This window comes from Mus musculus, chromosome 17, assembly GCF_000001635.26.
Source record: "Mus musculus strain C57BL/6J chromosome 17, GRCm38.p6 C57BL/6J".
In the NCBI taxonomy this organism is placed as follows: domain Eukaryota; kingdom Metazoa; phylum Chordata; class Mammalia; order Rodentia; family Muridae; genus Mus; species Mus musculus.
This window is the reverse complement of record NC_000083.6, coordinates 25962415-25978357: the sequence shown is the minus strand read 5'-3', so window position 1 is coordinate 25978357 and position 15943 is coordinate 25962415. Positions and strand designations below refer to the sequence as shown.

The 15943-nt window shown below is 49.5% G+C and overlaps 1 protein-coding gene and 1 long non-coding RNA gene across 15 annotated transcripts in view; one reads left to right on the top strand and one right to left on the bottom strand.

Moving 5' to 3' along the window:
• The window catches only part of Capn15 (calpain 15), a 27511-nt gene that overhangs the window by 7517 nt on the left and 4051 nt on the right, over positions 1 to 15943 (top strand). For 5 of the 14 annotated variants that reach the window (XR_001782087.2, XR_003952148.1, NM_001347334.1 and 2 more), the window contains exons 2-6: positions 4979 to 5267; positions 12831 to 14331; positions 14903 to 15111; positions 15213 to 15396; positions 15464 to 15687. Coding sequence is in view for 9 of the 14 variants with exons in the window: in NM_001347334.1 (NP_001334263.1) it covers positions 5092 to 5267; positions 12831 to 14331; positions 14903 to 15111; positions 15213 to 15396; positions 15464 to 15687 (2294 nt within the window). In the remaining 5 variants the exon portion in view is untranslated. Of the gene's footprint in view, positions 1 to 4978; positions 5268 to 12830; positions 14332 to 14902; positions 15112 to 15212; positions 15397 to 15463; positions 15688 to 15943 lie in introns of those variants that run through there. The other 9 variants (NR_151779.1, XR_003952150.1, XM_017317571.2 and 6 more) reach the window with 3 other exon arrangements.
• D630044L22Rik (RIKEN cDNA gene D630044L22 gene) overlaps positions 14748 to 15943 on the bottom strand; it is a 12139-nt gene continuing 10943 nt past the window's right edge. The window contains exon 7 of the long non-coding RNA NR_152187.1: positions 14748 to 15386. This is a non-coding gene — a long non-coding RNA (RIKEN cDNA gene D630044L22 gene). The remainder of the gene's footprint in view (positions 15387 to 15943) is intronic.

Sequence of the window (15943 nt, the reverse complement as noted above, 5' to 3'; positions counted from 1 at the left end):
AGTCCTCTCTAGGGCTGCTGCTGGATTCCCATTCTATTCTCTCAGTGGCCCCTGATTGTCAGACTCCAGAAGGAAGGCATGTAGAACCTTTTACCCAGCTGCCTACATACATGTGGACTTGCCAACTGCCAGCGTTGCTGGAGATGCTGGGGTCTATAGTTGTGCCTGAAAGGCCAGCAGAAAGAAGGTGGGTTTCAAGAGGCACACATGAACAGCTATGTGGTAAGCCACACAATCTTACACAGGAGGATCAGGAATGGAAGAACATTGTTGTCTACATAGTGTTTTGGGCCATCGTACGATACATGAGACTGTCTCAAAACAAGCAGAGCCATACTGATGCCAGCTTCTCAAGGTGAGAGGACCCCGTAGGCCAACTAAGAGCTGGTAGTCAAGTGGCTCATGGTGTGTGTAGTGGGGTTAAGGTAGGGGTCATCATCTCTCAAGCCTCAGGTGGCCCTTAGCCAGGACAGAGGCTCCTGAGCACACCAAAGGGCTCTCTCCTCCTCGATAGCAGACATGATTGGGGTTTTGTCGCATGGAGAGTTCCTGGAGTCATTGTTCTTTCTTCTTTGTTCTGCATACTTACCAAATAAGAAAGAATATGCTGTCCCCACCCTCCCAAGAGACCCTATGCTCAAAGAAAGTGTCCCCAGTGAGCGAGCACAAAGGCAGGAGGAGGATGTGCTCTGGGCAGGATTGGCAAGAAGGGTAGGTGAGGACTATAGGAACTGTGGGGCAAGCAGCACCCAAGCCCATGCACGTCCCTAGTACCTTCCTGGAGGAGCAGGTAATCTTCCTGTAGGCAGATGGGCAGCCCCTGAATATATTTCCTGCTTTCATAGTAAATGTGGGAAAGACCCTGTGGTGAACAATTTTTGCCCCATGGGCATTTGTGCTAAGCCTAACTCAATACTCTTTCCTCCCTCTCCCCAACTCAGTGTTTGGGTATGAGAGAGAAGCACCAGAAATGCTGGGGTACATTTCTTTTCTTTTTTTTTTTTTAAGATTTATTTATTTATTATATGTAAGTACACTGTAGCTGTCTTCAGACACTCCAGAAGAGGGCGTCAGATCTTGTTACAGATGGTTGTGAGCCACCATGTGGTTGCTGGGATTTGAACTCTCCGGACCTTCAGAAGAGCAGTCGGGTGCTCTTATCCACTGAGCCATCTCACCAGCCCTGGGGTACATTTCTTACGGGAGGCTCCCATGTTGCCAGGGCTTGTCAGTTTGAGGGTTGCTGTGGCACTGACAACCACAGGAGACACAGGTGACTGGGTGACTGTTGTAACATGGGACTGATGGATAGGAGCATGTTTTGCTAGGCACCCTGCCACCAACATTTCACTGTAGTTAGAATTCTGGAATCTTGATTTCTTAAAAAAAAAAAAACATAGAAATATAATAATATTATTTCACTCTAATCCCAGGTGTGGGGATGTGGGGATATGGGGCTGTTTTGCAGCAGCTGACTATGATTTGCCTCGTGCTCTAGCAAAGACGGGGTTTTGCCAACTGCAGATAGTTTCTGCAACATTTGGAATTCTGGGAACTTTTCAGAGGGTATGTAAGTGTTAGAGCCCCTACAGGCATTGTTGGGGAATGGAGATTGCAGTTTGACAGTAGTCATGATCCAAAAACAAAAAAACAAGGTGAAGCCTGGCATGGTGGCACACGCCTTTAATCCCAGAACTTGGGAGGCCGAGGCAGGCGGATTTCTGAGTTCCAGGACAGCCAAGGCTATACAGAGAAACCCTGTCTCGAGGGAAAAAAAGGGGGAGGGAATTAGATTCAGATCTCTGCCAGTTCCCCTTCCCTCACATCCCTGCCTTCCACACTCTCTCTCTCTCTCCCCCCTCTATTCTTTCCTGTTTAGTGATATGGAGTAAAACTGGTGGGGGCGCGGATAAAGGGTAGAAAAACAAAGAACCTATAAAGTAGCAAAGAAGAAACAAAAAGAAATTAGATTCTGAGATCTTTATCTCTCTCTTTCCTCTCTAGTCTTTCTCTCCTGTCTAGTGATAGAGGAGAAACCAAGGGTGGGAAAAAGAAGAATTCACCAAAGTAGCAAAAACCAGATACAATTCACTGATGCCCCAAACAAAGCCACCAGCACAGGAGCCTACTGTGTCCCATGAAGGGGCATGTCTATACTGAGCTAGAACACAGTCCAGAGATCTTAACCAGAGCCAAGTGCATTGTATTACTCCAGAAACTGAGGCAGGAGAATCAGGAATTTGCTATCAGCTTAGGCTACATTGTAAGACCCTGTGTGAACACAAAAGCAGTAAGAATGTGAGGTTAGCTGAGGTTACTTTGTGGCACCCTGAGAGGGCTGGGGAGTAGGGAAGGGCACCTTGACCAGAAAAGGGATAGTAGTATTAACTCAGTACTGTCATTTGGGATGATTTCATACTGACAGGACAACAGTCTATAGACAATAGATTACACAAAGTATACTAGCATCTTTTTATTTGAGCTTTGTTTTTTGTTGACTTATTGGTTTTTTGGTTTTTTTTTTAAGTTATTTTATGTATATGAACATTTTACGTGCGTGTGTGTGTGTGTGTGTGTGTGTGTGTGTGTATACCCATGGATGTTAGAGAAGAGCATGTCAGATCTACTGACACTGGAGTTACAGATTGTTGTGAACTGTCACATGGGTGCTATGAATCCAACCCAGGTCCTCTACAGTAGCAACAAGTGACCTTAACTTTTGTGCCATCTTTGAGCTCCCTGCTTTGTTTCCTTTTGAGGGGTTTCAGTATGTACTCCAGGCTGGCCTAGAAACCTTGATTCATCTGCTTTAGTTTCCCCAGTGCTGGATTATGGGAGGTCACATAACCATCTCTACCTGTCCTTCTTTGCCTTGCATTATTATTAATTTTTTTAAAGATTTTTTTATTTTATGTATGTGAGTGTACCATTGCTCTCTTCAGACACACCAGAGGAGGGCGTCAGATCCCATTACAGATGGTTGTGAGCCACCATGTGGTTGCTGGGAATTGAACTCAGGACCTCTGGAAGAACAGTCAGTGCTCTTAACCGCTGAGCCACCTCTCCAGCCCTGCATTATTATTATTAGGGCAGGGAACATGTGCCCACCTGTGAAGATCAGAAGACAATTTTGGGAATTCTTCCATGGTGGGTTCCAGCCAGACCTCTAGCCTTCTCTTAGTTCTTTATACCCTTTGTGTGGGTTGCAGAAAGTCTGAACCTGGGCTTTGCTGCCTGGTCGAAGCCAGCCAGCTCTCCTCAATAGAACAGTCAGGAGACATTTGTGGCTTCTTGAGCTGTGTGATCTCTGAAAGAAGCAACAGACAACATGTAAATAAATGAGCATGGTCTTTTGTGTAGAAACTGAAATTTGAATTTTCTAGCCCAGTGTGATATCTTATGCTTGTAATCACAGCACCTGAGAAGTGGAGGCAGGATGCGGAGCTTAAACCAATCTGTGCTACATAGTAAGACTCTCTCTCCAAAAGAAAAAAAACATGGAGGGAGGCATGTGAAATGTTCATTGCACATAAGTTCAGTTCTCCTACCTCCCCTTTTGTTTTGTTCTCTAGCCATTTCCAAGTATGAATTAAAAGCCTTCAAATCTCAAAGGGCCATCCAGCCAATAGCACCAGGCCCTCTGCAAAAGCAGCCCCTGGCATGCTAACTCAGAAGGTAGTGAGGAAAGAAACACTGTTTCATGGGAAAAGTAGCTGGTTCTGATTGAAACCTCATGGTGTAGGGTTGCAGAACTAATTTTCCCCATGCCTGGGTATGTTGGAGTGGGACTGGGCTTGGTGCTGGTGACCCTCCCAGGTATCAGGTGCTGGCTCTCAAAGGCACTATACAGACTGTCACCTGTCAAGCAGAACTGCACCCCTTATGTCAGTCTCCCCTCATCTGTAACCCAATACCAATGTCTGTGTTATAGAGACTTACTCAGAAGCCAGAGAAAGTGCTATTGGTGTGTGATAGGAGACTCGGGTAGGAACTGCTGAAACCAGACAAGTTTGTGGTCTAACCAGTCAAAGGGCAGCATAGAGACCTCCACCTACATAGAGACCTCCACCTACAGCCAGAAGAGGGCTATAAGTTATCCTGTGAGTGTCAGTCTCGCAGCTGCCAAGTCCTCGGGTTTATTTGGTCTCATTAGCACTCCCTTAGCCACCAGGTGTGGCTCTCCTGCACTCAGCATGGATGGTCTCTCAGGCTCCCTGGGATTGTCCAGGCCTAGGACTTGAGGGTGAGTGTGCCTTTACACAGTCGGCTGCTGCCCTTTTAAAGGCAGTCTGACCCTGGCCTCTTAGAGCTTTAAGTGCCATCCTGCTGTGCCCTCTGCCCTGCATTTTTTCCTTTCCTGTGATTTTTTTTTTTTTTTTTTTTTTTGGGTTTTGGTTTTTGGAGTCAGGGTTTCTCTGTGTAGCCCTGACTGTCCCGGAACTCATTCTGTAGACCAAGCTGGGCTCGAACTCTGAAATCTGCCTGCCTCTGCCTCTGCCTCCCAAGTGCTGGGATTAAAGGTGTGCGCCACCACTGCCCAGCCTTTCCTGTGAACTTAATGTCTCCTTGATAGTTGTCTGTAATGAGGCAGAATTGTTCTCCTAATTGAGGAATAAAACCTTTGTAGACTAGAGACAAGTTTGAGAGGGATCGTGGGTTTTTCAGACTAGGGTTATTTCCTAAAACCTTACTGTGCCTCAAGTCAGGGAGCAGCAGTTCTGTGGAGCGCTGGCCTTGGGCCTCTGACCTGTATCCTTTGTGGAGCTTGTCTATGGGATGTGCACTACAGTGCTGAATACTTAAAGTCATGCCCAGGTCCCTGAACCTCATTTTCCCCTTGCATACCCCAAGGCATGCTGGGAAACACACACACACACACACACACACCCGGGGGGTCCTAGAGTTTTCATCTGTGTGAGTTACACTGTTTCTTCTCTCTTTCTATTCTGTTTATTTTTGTTGTTGTGTCACTGACCAGCCGGCTGCCCTTTCTCCGGTGTGGGCACTCTCCTCTCTCCATGCTTCCATCCGTGTGCCACCGGCCAGAGGTGACCAGGCCCGGCTCTCTACGTGGCCGCTGTCAGGGGGGCCATGGGGAGCTCCGCCTCCTCCCTGGCTGCCGAGACGGAGTCAGACCACGGCTTCCCTGGGGGGCCACCCTACCCAGGGCCCCCAGCAGCAGCTGGCTGGTGTAGGAGTGGCCCTGGGGAGACTGTCTGGGGAAGTGCTCTGGTCACCAGACAGCATCCACGACCCAGGGCCCAAAGGTAAGAAGGTGGGGAGGGGCAACCCTGAGGGGTCATGGCCAGGAGACCTCCTTTTCACTGTGTCCTTCCTTGGCGTAGATGCTTGCTTAGAGCAGGGTTTCTGTTTGTCACTATTTCCTGGCAACTCATTTTCCCTAAAGGTGCAGGAGCTGAGCTGATCTGGGGTTGCTGCTCTTGGCTGCCAGGTCTGAGACTTTCCTCTGCCTAGGATTGTGCTGTAGCATGCTGTTGAGCAGCACTCACCCAGCGCCTGTCGTATTCCTATGAAAGTTGTCTGGAGAGCCCCTGCTAGGGTGGCTAGCACCGCAAGCAAGCAAGCCGAGTGCTGGCTAGCTTCACACAATTGTCAGAGTTGAACACTACTTCCCTCCCCTACCTAAGGTGCCTATGCTCCAGTGTGGCTGCCTCTAAGGATGCCATTCTGCCTGTAGAGAACCACAGGGGCCTACTTTTCCCTTCAAGTCATCCTTTCTAAGCCATGTGTGTCATCAGCTTCCTTTAGAGGGGTATCTGACACTCCCTAGACATCCAGGACTTCACCTCAGAGAGGATGTAGACCTAGTAGCTCTGTTCTAGTAAACCTAGGAAACTCTTAACTGTCCTCTGCTCAGAAGCCATGACACACATGACACACATGACATGACGCACTTCACAAACAGCTACCAGGCATAGGAAATTATCTGGGCATAAAACTGTAGACAGGAGACTACCTTCTGAAGTGACTTTGACCTGGCTGGGGTGACTTTAAGGAGATACTGGCACTGATACTACTGGAATCTGTAGGACCACGTTACTCTAATGGTCAGAAGATATTGGGAACCCAAGGTCTGGAGAGCCGTGACAAGCAGAATGGGACCCTTCAAGCAAGTGGGGATGGTGCACTGATTCACATGAGGGATTACAGTGTCAGTTCCCTTTGGGTCTGCAAGACGCTCCAGGCAATACCTCCAAGTTGAGGTTTAACTCCTTTTAAGCAGTTTTTTTTTTTTTTTTTTTTTTTTTTGAAATAAGACCTACACACTGTCTTAGTTTTTCTATTGCTGTGATAAGACACCATTGACCAAAATCAACTAGGGGAAGAAAAGTTTATTTCACCTTATAGTTCCACAGCACAGTCCATCACTGAAGAAACTCAGGAAGGGCACTTAGAGGAAGAGCTGGTGCAGAAACCATAGAGAAGAGCTGCTTACTGGCTTGCTCCTTGTGTCTCACTTAGTTTGCCTTATAGCATCCAGGACCACCAGCCCAGGGGTGACACTGCCCATAGGAAGCTGGGCCTTCCCACGGTTATAGTCAGTCATGAAAATGCACCATAGGCCTGCCCACAGGCCAGATGGTGGAGACATGTTCTCAGTTGAGGGATCCCTCTTCCAAAATGACTCTAGCTTGTATCAAGTTAACATCAAACTAGCCAACACACACACCATCAACTATTATTAGTGTACAAGTCATTTTCAACCAGTCATAGCTTTGAACAAACATTGTTATAAACTTGTTTACACTTGAAAGAGATCCTGTTTGCAGTCATTTGGTCCCTGCTCTGGCCCCAGGCAGTCACTGCACTGCTTCCTGTCTCTGTGCTTCCCTTTTCTAGAGATTTCACCTGTGACCTGGCTCTGTCTGGCTCATGTCACAAGCACACTGCCCTCAAGGTTCATCCCACTGCAGCTTTGTCAGGACCTCCTTCCTTTTCACACATCAGTAGTATGCTGTCTTAAGAATAAGCTACCCAGCCGGGCAGTGGTGGTGCACGTCTTTGATCCCAGCACTTGGGAGGCAGAGGCAGGCTGATTTCTGAGTTAGAGGCCAGCCTGCTCTACAAAGTGAGTTCCAGGACAGCCAGAGCCTCACAGAGAAACCCTGTCTCGAAAAACCAAAAAAAAAAAAAAAAAAAAAAAAAAAAAGGAAAAAAGCTGCCCTTGGCTCTCTGCTCATGAACAGATGTCATTTCCACTTAGCTTTTGTGTGATGCTTCTTATGCTCATTCATGCTAAAGATTGTTTGATTGTATTTTATTTTTTGGTTGGTTGTTGTTGTTTTGCTTTGTTTTGGTTTCGGTTTTGGTTTTTAAGAAAAGGGTTCTCTGTGTAACAGCCCTGGATGTTCTGGAACTTGCTCTGTAGACCAGGCCTGTCTGTAGATCTGCCTCTGCCTCCAGAATGTCACTATGCCTAGCTTTTTTTGTTGGTTTGCTTTTGGTTTTGGGTTTTTGTTTTGTTTTGTTTGCATGTTAAAGGTTTTTATGTGGATGTGTGTTTAATTGTTGTTTTGGGTATATCCCTGGGCTGGGGCTGCTGTATATGGTGAATTTATCTAACATTCTGAGAAACACTGCTGTCTCGGGGCTGGCCCATTTACATTTCCCATAACAGTGTTGGCAGGGTTCTGCTTTCCCTGACTTTGACGATGCTCACTGTCTTCTGGCTTTGATAACTGTCCTGCAGGGTGTGCAGTGGAGCTTGATTTGATTTGATTTACATTTTTCTGATGGCTATTGGTGTTGAACATTCCGTGTGTGTGCGCGCGCGCGTGTGTGTATGTGTGTGAGTGTGTATGTGTGTGTGCGTGTGTGTGTGTATGTGTGTGAGTGTATGTGTGTGAGTGTGTGTGTATGTGTGAGTGTGTGTGTGTGTGTGTGTCCTGAGGAAATTTAAGAGTAGAATTGCTAGGTGTACCTTGTGGCTTTGAGTGCTAAGGCTATATGTTGGACTTCCTTCTCAGTCTTGTAAGTCAGTCAGTCGTGCCCCAGCAGAGAACATCACCATACATGTGTCACATGGGTGGATGACTCTCCTACTTTCATATTTTACTAAATTCATATATGTAGATGAAAGTTTACTTTTGTTGTTGCTTCATTCTTTTTGTTGTTGTTGTTGCTTCATTCTTAAATGAGTTTTGGGGGGGGGCAGGGTGAGAGATTGTTCAGCGTTGTGAGCAGTCACATCTAGACTACATAATTTGGCACACTGAGGCAAGAAGCAAAGTAGGATTGTTAAGAGTTTGAGGCAGGCCCGGCAATGGTAGCACACGCCTTTGATCCCAGCACTTGGAAAGCAGAGGCAGGCAGATTTCTGAGTTAGAGGCTAGCCTAGTCTACAGAGTGAGTTCCAGGACAGCCAGGGCTACACAGAGAAACCCTGTCTCAAAGAAAGGATTTGAGGGAGAGAGCAGGGGGCTGTGGAGAGATGGGTAAGCGGTTAAGAACACTGACTGCACCGAGCATTATAGTGCACACCTTTAATCCCAGCACTTGGGAGGCAGAGGCAGGCGGATTTCTGAGTTCAAGGCCAGCCTGGTCTACAGAGTGAGTTCCAGGACAACCAGGGCTACACAGAGAAACCCTGTCTCATAAAACCAAAAGAAAAGAAAAAGAAAAAAACAAAACAAAACACTGACTGCTCTTCCAGAGATCCTGAGTTCAATTCCCAGCAGCCATATGGTGGCTCACAACCAACTGTAATGATATCTGATGCCCTCTTTTGGTGTGTCTGAAGACAGCTACAGTGTACTCATATAAATAAAATAAATTAATTATTCTTTTAAAAAAAAAAAAAAAAGAGTTTGCAGCAGCCTGGGCCACATAGTGAGTTGCAGGCCATCCAGGGCTGCTCAGTGAGACCGTGTCTCAGTAAGCAAAGCAGCACAAGCCATAGAGATGGATGGTGCCGGTTAGGAGCACTTGCTTCTCTTCCACAGGACACTGGGTTGAGTTTGCTTTGCAGCACATAACCATCTAGAACTCTGTTCCTGGGGAACCAGTGCCTCTCTGACTGACCTCTAGGGCCTCCAGCATATACACGGTACATATACATAAACTCAGGCACACATAAATAAATAAATTAAAGCCAAGATTTTTGCTGGGTATAATGGTGCACACCTTTAAACCTAGCCCTCCGGGACAGCCAGGGCTACAAAGAGATCCTGTAAATAAATTTAATTAATAAGATATTCACATCCAGAGCTCTGGCCAGGCATTGTAGTGTGTGCTTGTAATTCCAAGACTCTAGAAGTAGAAGCAGGAGAATAAGGAGTTCAAAAATAGCTTGAGCTATGTAAGAAAAAAAAAAAAAACTAAAGATGTCCAGAATGGTTTGGATGGACAAGTAGGATAACAAGATAATCCCAAGACCTGAGGATGTGTTGTGGCTCCATACTACTCTAGCTTTCCCCTGAACTGGCATCTCCAATATGTATTAGTTCCCACTACAGATAGTCCTAGGACTTAAGTGGGCAGTGGACATCCAAGTTGAATCAGTAATAGATAGTGTTAATGATCTAGAAGAATCCATACATATCCAGACTAGAGGAGATGGACCTCAGAGGGTTACTCAGCTAGACAGATGGAAGAAAAACAGGAGATGACACTCTTGTGTGGTCACCTGTCAGGACTCCTTTCCCACATATGTGCATACAGTCACACCGAAGTAACACAACATAAGCATGTGAAACAGGCAGCCTCTTTCCCTGCTCTGATAGGGCAGTAGTGGCCTGAGAGAAGCATGGGGCATGGCAGTCCTCATATTTAAGGACTGCCACCTCCAGAATATTAGGTACTCTCCTTTAGGGAAACACCCAGTAAGTGGATGAAAAGACTGCTCACACCACCTGAGCCAAGGAGACCAAGGAACAGTGACTCTCCCTCCTCTGCCCTCTCGTGAGCCCAGTGTAGAAGCCCTCTTAAGCCCAGCCTCACCTGGCTGGTTAATCAGTACACAGTTGATTTAGGCATTGGCTGCCTGAGGACAGAGACAAGGAGGACACACCCATCCAGAAAGGTTGAACAGGCCAGGCTGAGGCCAAGCCAGCAGAGTAGCCTGGTACATTTCCCTGTAAAGGTAGACACTCCCCTCACCCTTCTTTCTATAGCTCAGGACAGTCTACCCTGAGTATGAGAAACTAGCTAAGAAACTGGCAAGGGTGGGCCCAGAGCTGCTCTGCTGGGCAGAGGCAGCCATCTTTCATCACTGAATTAGTAGCTTCCCAGGGCATCCTTCCTCAGGTTGGCAGGTTATGGGTTCTTCCTAAAAGGGGAAAGACTTCTACAAAGTGCACAGCCTGATGTGACAACCTCTAAGTCCTCTGGGTGCTCATTTCTGGTGACTCGGGTGGACTCTGTTGTGGCTCCAGAGTGAGCAGATTTCTCTGGCAGTTGTCCCAGTTTGCTCTCTGTTGTGAGCCAGTGTCCTGACGGGTTGCAGTTATTTCTGTGAACTCACATGCCATAGTTTAGGAGTGTTTCTGTTGAGAAATCTAGATAAAGCCCAAAACCCTTTCTATGGATTTTTACTTCAGGATCTAAGGGTCAAACCCAGTATCTCACACACATGCTAGTCAAGTGCCCTGACAGCCAGCAACACTCTATCTGTCATGCTAAGACGTCCTCAGGGGTCTTGCCAAAGACTATAAAACAGTTTTATTGAGTCTTCAGCTGTTCAGCCTGCTTTTACTGCAGACTTTTGTGGTAGTAAAGGCTTGCCTGTGGACCCCAGTCCTTGAGCCCTGGGCACAGGACTGGCCATGGACTGTGAGCAATAGCCAAGTGAACCAAGGAGGGTGAAGGATAGGGGTCTTGTGAGGTGCACAGCACGGAGCTGACCAGAGCTGCCCAAAGAGTCTTGATAGGTTTTCTGGTTCCAGAAGACCCACAGCTTGGCCTCTGACCAGTTTGTCCTACTTCCCAGGACATATGTGATCTGTAGGCATTGTTTGGTTTGCACTGGAGTTGTCCTATACTACAGATGGAGTCTTCTGACTTGGCTTATCTACTGAGAGTTTCTATGTGGATTTTCCTATCCCCCTGTCTCCCCGGTTGATTGCCATGCTTTAGGTTCAGCTGGGCCAAAGCCAGACACTGGCCACCGCGGCTGTTTCCTGAGATGAATTGCCACCTGGACTTCTCCTGGTATTTGAAATTTGTATTAGTAGTCTTTCTCCTTATTATGACACAATACCTAACAAAGACAGCTAAGGAAATAAGGATTTACTTTATTCCTTCTCCATCATAGAAGGGGAAGGGTTGCCAGTGGGAGTCAGGGTCAGAGGGACCGGAGTGATCTGCTTCCTCTGCCTGCTGAGTGCTGCTGGACTTATACTCATGAGCCATCACACCCGTCTCAGGCCAACATTCAAGTCAGTGTCTTAATTATGAAGCTCATATAGTTCTAATAATATACAGTGGCATAGAGTAAACATACCCCATTCCCAAAGAGAGCAAATGGGGCATAGCAAGGTAAAGTAGGGTGAAGAAACCCAAAACCCCAACTCCGAAGCTCAGTGCCCTGCACCTGTGGCACTGTAATAGTCTCCCCTTGTGTCGTCCACAGCAGCTGCACTCCATTCCTACAGCTTTCCCCAGAGACATCCCATGGTCCTGGCACCCCAGAATCACGGGGTGGTTGTTGCATCTTGGTATTTACTCTCACAGCGATATGGCTTCCCATGGCCTTGCAGACATTCTTACTAGGAATCCAGACATATAAACAAGCCTATCACGGAAGGTATGCTGTCCACGGTTCAAGGAAAGCACGGCCGTGGGAGCAGGGGGCAGCTGGTCATGCTATCTGCAGCCAAGAAGCAAAGAAGCTCAAGCTCTCTCCTCTTCAGATATTAATTTATGTTGTATGTGCACACTCACGCATACCGTGGCTCACCTATGGAGGTCAGAGAACAATCCCTGGAAGTTAGCTCTGTCCTTCCACCATATGAGTCCCCACATATCAAACTCAAATCTCAAATCATCAGATTATAGTTTGATTTGGTTTGCTTTTTCTTTTTTCTTATTTTCTTTTTTTTTTTTGGGGGGGGGGGTCTTTTCGAGACAGGGTTTCTCTGTGTAGCCCTGGCTGTCCTGGAACTCACTCTGTAGACCAGGCTGGCCTCAAACTCAGAAATCTGCCTGCCTCTGCCTCCCAAGTGCTGGGATTAAAAGCATGCACCACCACGCCTGGCTGGTTTGCTTTTTCAAGACAGGGTTTCACTGTGTGGCCCTGGCTGTCCTGGAACTCATTTTGTAGACCAGGGTGGCCTCAAACTCAGAGATTCACCTGCCTCTACCTCCCGAGTACTAGGATTAAATGCGTGCGCCACCAGCACCTGGCCAGATCATCAGATTTAATGGCAAGTATGTTTACCTGCTGAACAATCTCCCCAGCCCTTCTTTTCCCTTGTAATTTAATCTGGGACCCCAGTCTATGGGATAGTATTGCCCGCATTCAGAGTAGGTCTTCTGGGGTAGGAATAGAGGGATATGTTGTTAATCCCAGCACTTGGAAGAGGCAAGAAAGTCTCTGTAAATTTGAGGCCAGCATAGACTTCAGAATGGGTCTTCTCTCTTCAGTTAAACCTCTCTGGAAACACCCTCAAAGATGCTGCCAGCCAGAGGTGCATCTTCTGTGAGATTCCAGATCCAGCTGTGTAGACAATAGACGTTAGCCATCATCAGCATCCCTCAGTTTGTACGTCAGTGGCCTAGAGCCGAATCAGAGAGCCCTAAGTATGTTGCCCATGAGACATTGTGGCCATAGACCTCAAAGGAGCCATACTAATTAGGTCCTTCCCTTGCAGCCACACTCATTCTCCTGGGTCTATGGCCACAGTTGGGGAGTGGTCCTGTGCACGCTGCACCTTCCTGAACCCTGCCGGCCAACGCCAGTGCTCCATCTGTGAGGCCCCCCGACATAAGCCAGATCTTGACCAGATCCTTCGTCTCAGCGTAGAGGAGCAGAAATGGCCCTGTGCACGCTGTACATTCCGGAACTTTTTAGGCAAAGAGGCTTGCGAAGTGTGTGGCTTTACCCCAGAGCCTGTTCCTGGAGCCCCTCTGCTGCCCATTATCAATGGGGTCCTGCCCAAGCCACCCACCATACTGGTGGAGCCAAAGGGCAGCGGTAAGGAGGAAGCAGGCCCAGTGCGGACAGCAGGGCTAGTGGCCACAGAGCCAGCCAGAGGGCGCCCTGAAGGAGAAGAAGAAAGAGAAGAAAGAGGAGAAGAAGAAGAAAAGGAGCAGGAGGGCGAGGGGGAGAGGGCAGAGCCTGGCAGTGGCTGGGCATGCCAGCGCTGCACACTGCATAACACACCAGTGGCCAGCTCTTGTTCTGCCTGTGGGGGACCCCGGAAACTGTCATTGCCTCGCATCCCCCCAGAAGCCCTGGTGGTTCCCGAGGTTGTAGCCCCTACTGGCTTTCATGTCGTTCCTGCTCCATCCCAGCCTGTCCTCCCTGGGGAAGGTGCTGAGGCTGATTCTCCTTCTACCAGCCAGGGTCCCACCTCCACTGACCAGGAGCCACCCAGGGTACCACTCTTCAGCCCCTTCTCACCCACCCTACAGAACAACCCTGTACCCAGAAGCCGCCGGGAGGTCCCCCCTCAGCTTCAGCCACCTGTGCCTGAGGCTGTTCAGTCCTCAGCCTCCACAAGCTCCAAAGGGCCCCAGCAGGGCCCTGGAAGAGCTGCAGCTGGGGCCTCCCGCCTCGCTGAGCTACTCTCAGGCAAGGAGCTGCTGCCAGGCAAGCGACTGAGTGTGTTGGAGGAGGAGGTCCCAGAGAGCAGCCCTGCCCGCTGTGAGTCGTGCAGTGATGTCATTGACCTAGCTGGGGACATTGTGCGCTACACACCTGCCAGTCCCTCCAGCCCTGACTTCACCACCTGGTCATGTGCCAGGTGTACACTTAGGAACCCCACAACAGCCCCCAGGTGTTCAGTGTGTGGTGGCTCCAAGCTGCATGGTTTCCAGGAGCACAGTGAACCCCCTACCCACTGCCCTGACTGTGGTGCCAACAAGCCTGGCCCCTGTGTTGGCTCCTGTGGACGAGCTCCCTCAGCACACAAGGCTGTCCGTCTCTTGCCCGATCGCCCGGGTCAGTGGGCCTGCCCGGCCTGTACTCTGATCAACACACCTCGGGCCAAGCACTGTGCAGCCTGCCATACACCACAGCTTCTGGTGACCCAGTGCCGGGGGGCTACCCCCCTGAGGCGCAGGGAGAGTATGCATGTGGAGAAGCGGAGGCAGACAGATGAGGGCGAGGCCAAGGCACTCTGGGAGAACATAGTGGCTTTCTGCAGAGAGGTAAGTAGCTTTGTTTTTGAGGCTGAGAACCAGCTTTGCCCAAGGTAACTTACGTTTATCTCCACTACTCATGTCACTTCCCCTCAGCTCACGTGCCTAGGAGCGTCCCAGAGCTCCCATGTGTAAGCTCACAGAGATGAGGATACAGTGAGGCTGTTCTACACAGGGCAGCATGGAGACCCTGTTAAAGCTCAAGGCTGGGGCACCCTGTGTTCTGTTTAAGCTGCAGAGCCTGGGACCTAGGTGACATCACCATTGGGTCAGCTGAAAGAGCAGCTGGAGCCATGCCATACCAGGCTACCATGCTCACTGTGGCCTGCTTGCCACTGGCCTGCAGTGTCATAGTCAGGGAGTACAGGTGTCCCCTTGCCCACTCAGGATCATCCTGATGGTGAGCCCTTCAAACCTCCAAAGTTGCCTAGCCCCAAGGTTGGTTTAATGTGCAAGGGCCCCACCCCAACCTTCTGCCGCTCCCTTGGGAGGGTGGGTCTTCCCCCAAAAGGTAGAGTGGGATTATTCTGGGCCTGAGGCTGTCCTGCCCAGCCTGAGTGTCTGGCCATGGTCCCTGCAGAATAGTGTGAACTTTGTGGATGACAGCTTCCCCCCCGGGCCTGCATCTGTCGGCTTCCCAGTGGGCGACAGCGTCCAGCAGCGAGTGAAACAGTGGCTGAGGCCCCACGAAATCAACTGCTCTGTCTTCAGGGACCACGGCACTCCGTGGTCAGTCTTCCACACCCTGAGGCCCTCTGACATCCTACAGGGGCTGCTGGGGAACTGCTGGTGAGGCTCCAGGTTCCCGTCAGGGCCAGACAGGCTCAGGGGAGGATGGAGGCTGCTGGTCCAGTTGTGGGCATGTTGTGAAGTTGCCTGGCTCCCTCCAGGTTCCTGAGTGCGTTGGCAGTACTGGCTGAACGTCCCGACCTCGTGGAGAGGGTGATGGTCACACGTAGCCTATGTGCAGAGGGTGCCTACCAGGTGCGGCTGTGCAAAGATGGCACGTGGACAACAGTGCTGGTGGATGACATGCTGCCCTGTGATGAGGCTGGGTTTTTGCTCTTCTCACAGGTAGGACAGCAAGGTGGGAGGTAGGGTTAGAGAAACCAGGCCATCTATGACTCTCATCCTTCCCCAGGCACAGCGGAAGCAGTTATGGGTGGCCCTCATTGAGAAGGCACTGGCCAAGCTGCACGGCTCCTACTTTGCCCTCCAGGCAGGGCGTGCCATTGAAGGTCTGGCCACACTAACCGGAGCCCCCTGTGAGAGCCTGGCGCTGCAGGTCAGCTCCACTAACCCCCGAGAGGAGCCTGTTGACACTGATCTCATCTGGGCCAAAATGCTGAGTTCTAAAGAGGCTGGGTAAGAAGGGCAGGCACTGCCATTGTCTGTGGCATTGGGAGGAGAGGCGGAGCTGTGGGAGGAGTGGGTGCCCTTTCACTGTATCTGCATCTAACAAGGTGCTCTTGTGCAGCTGGCCATAGCCAGAAAGCAGAGCTAGTACATTTTTCTAGGTAGCCACACTGGGATGAGTCTAGATCTCATTACCTCCCACTTAGGAAAAGACAGGCAAGAGTCCACAGAGGGACCCTAAGGAGTGGGAAGAGGTGTTCTGAGA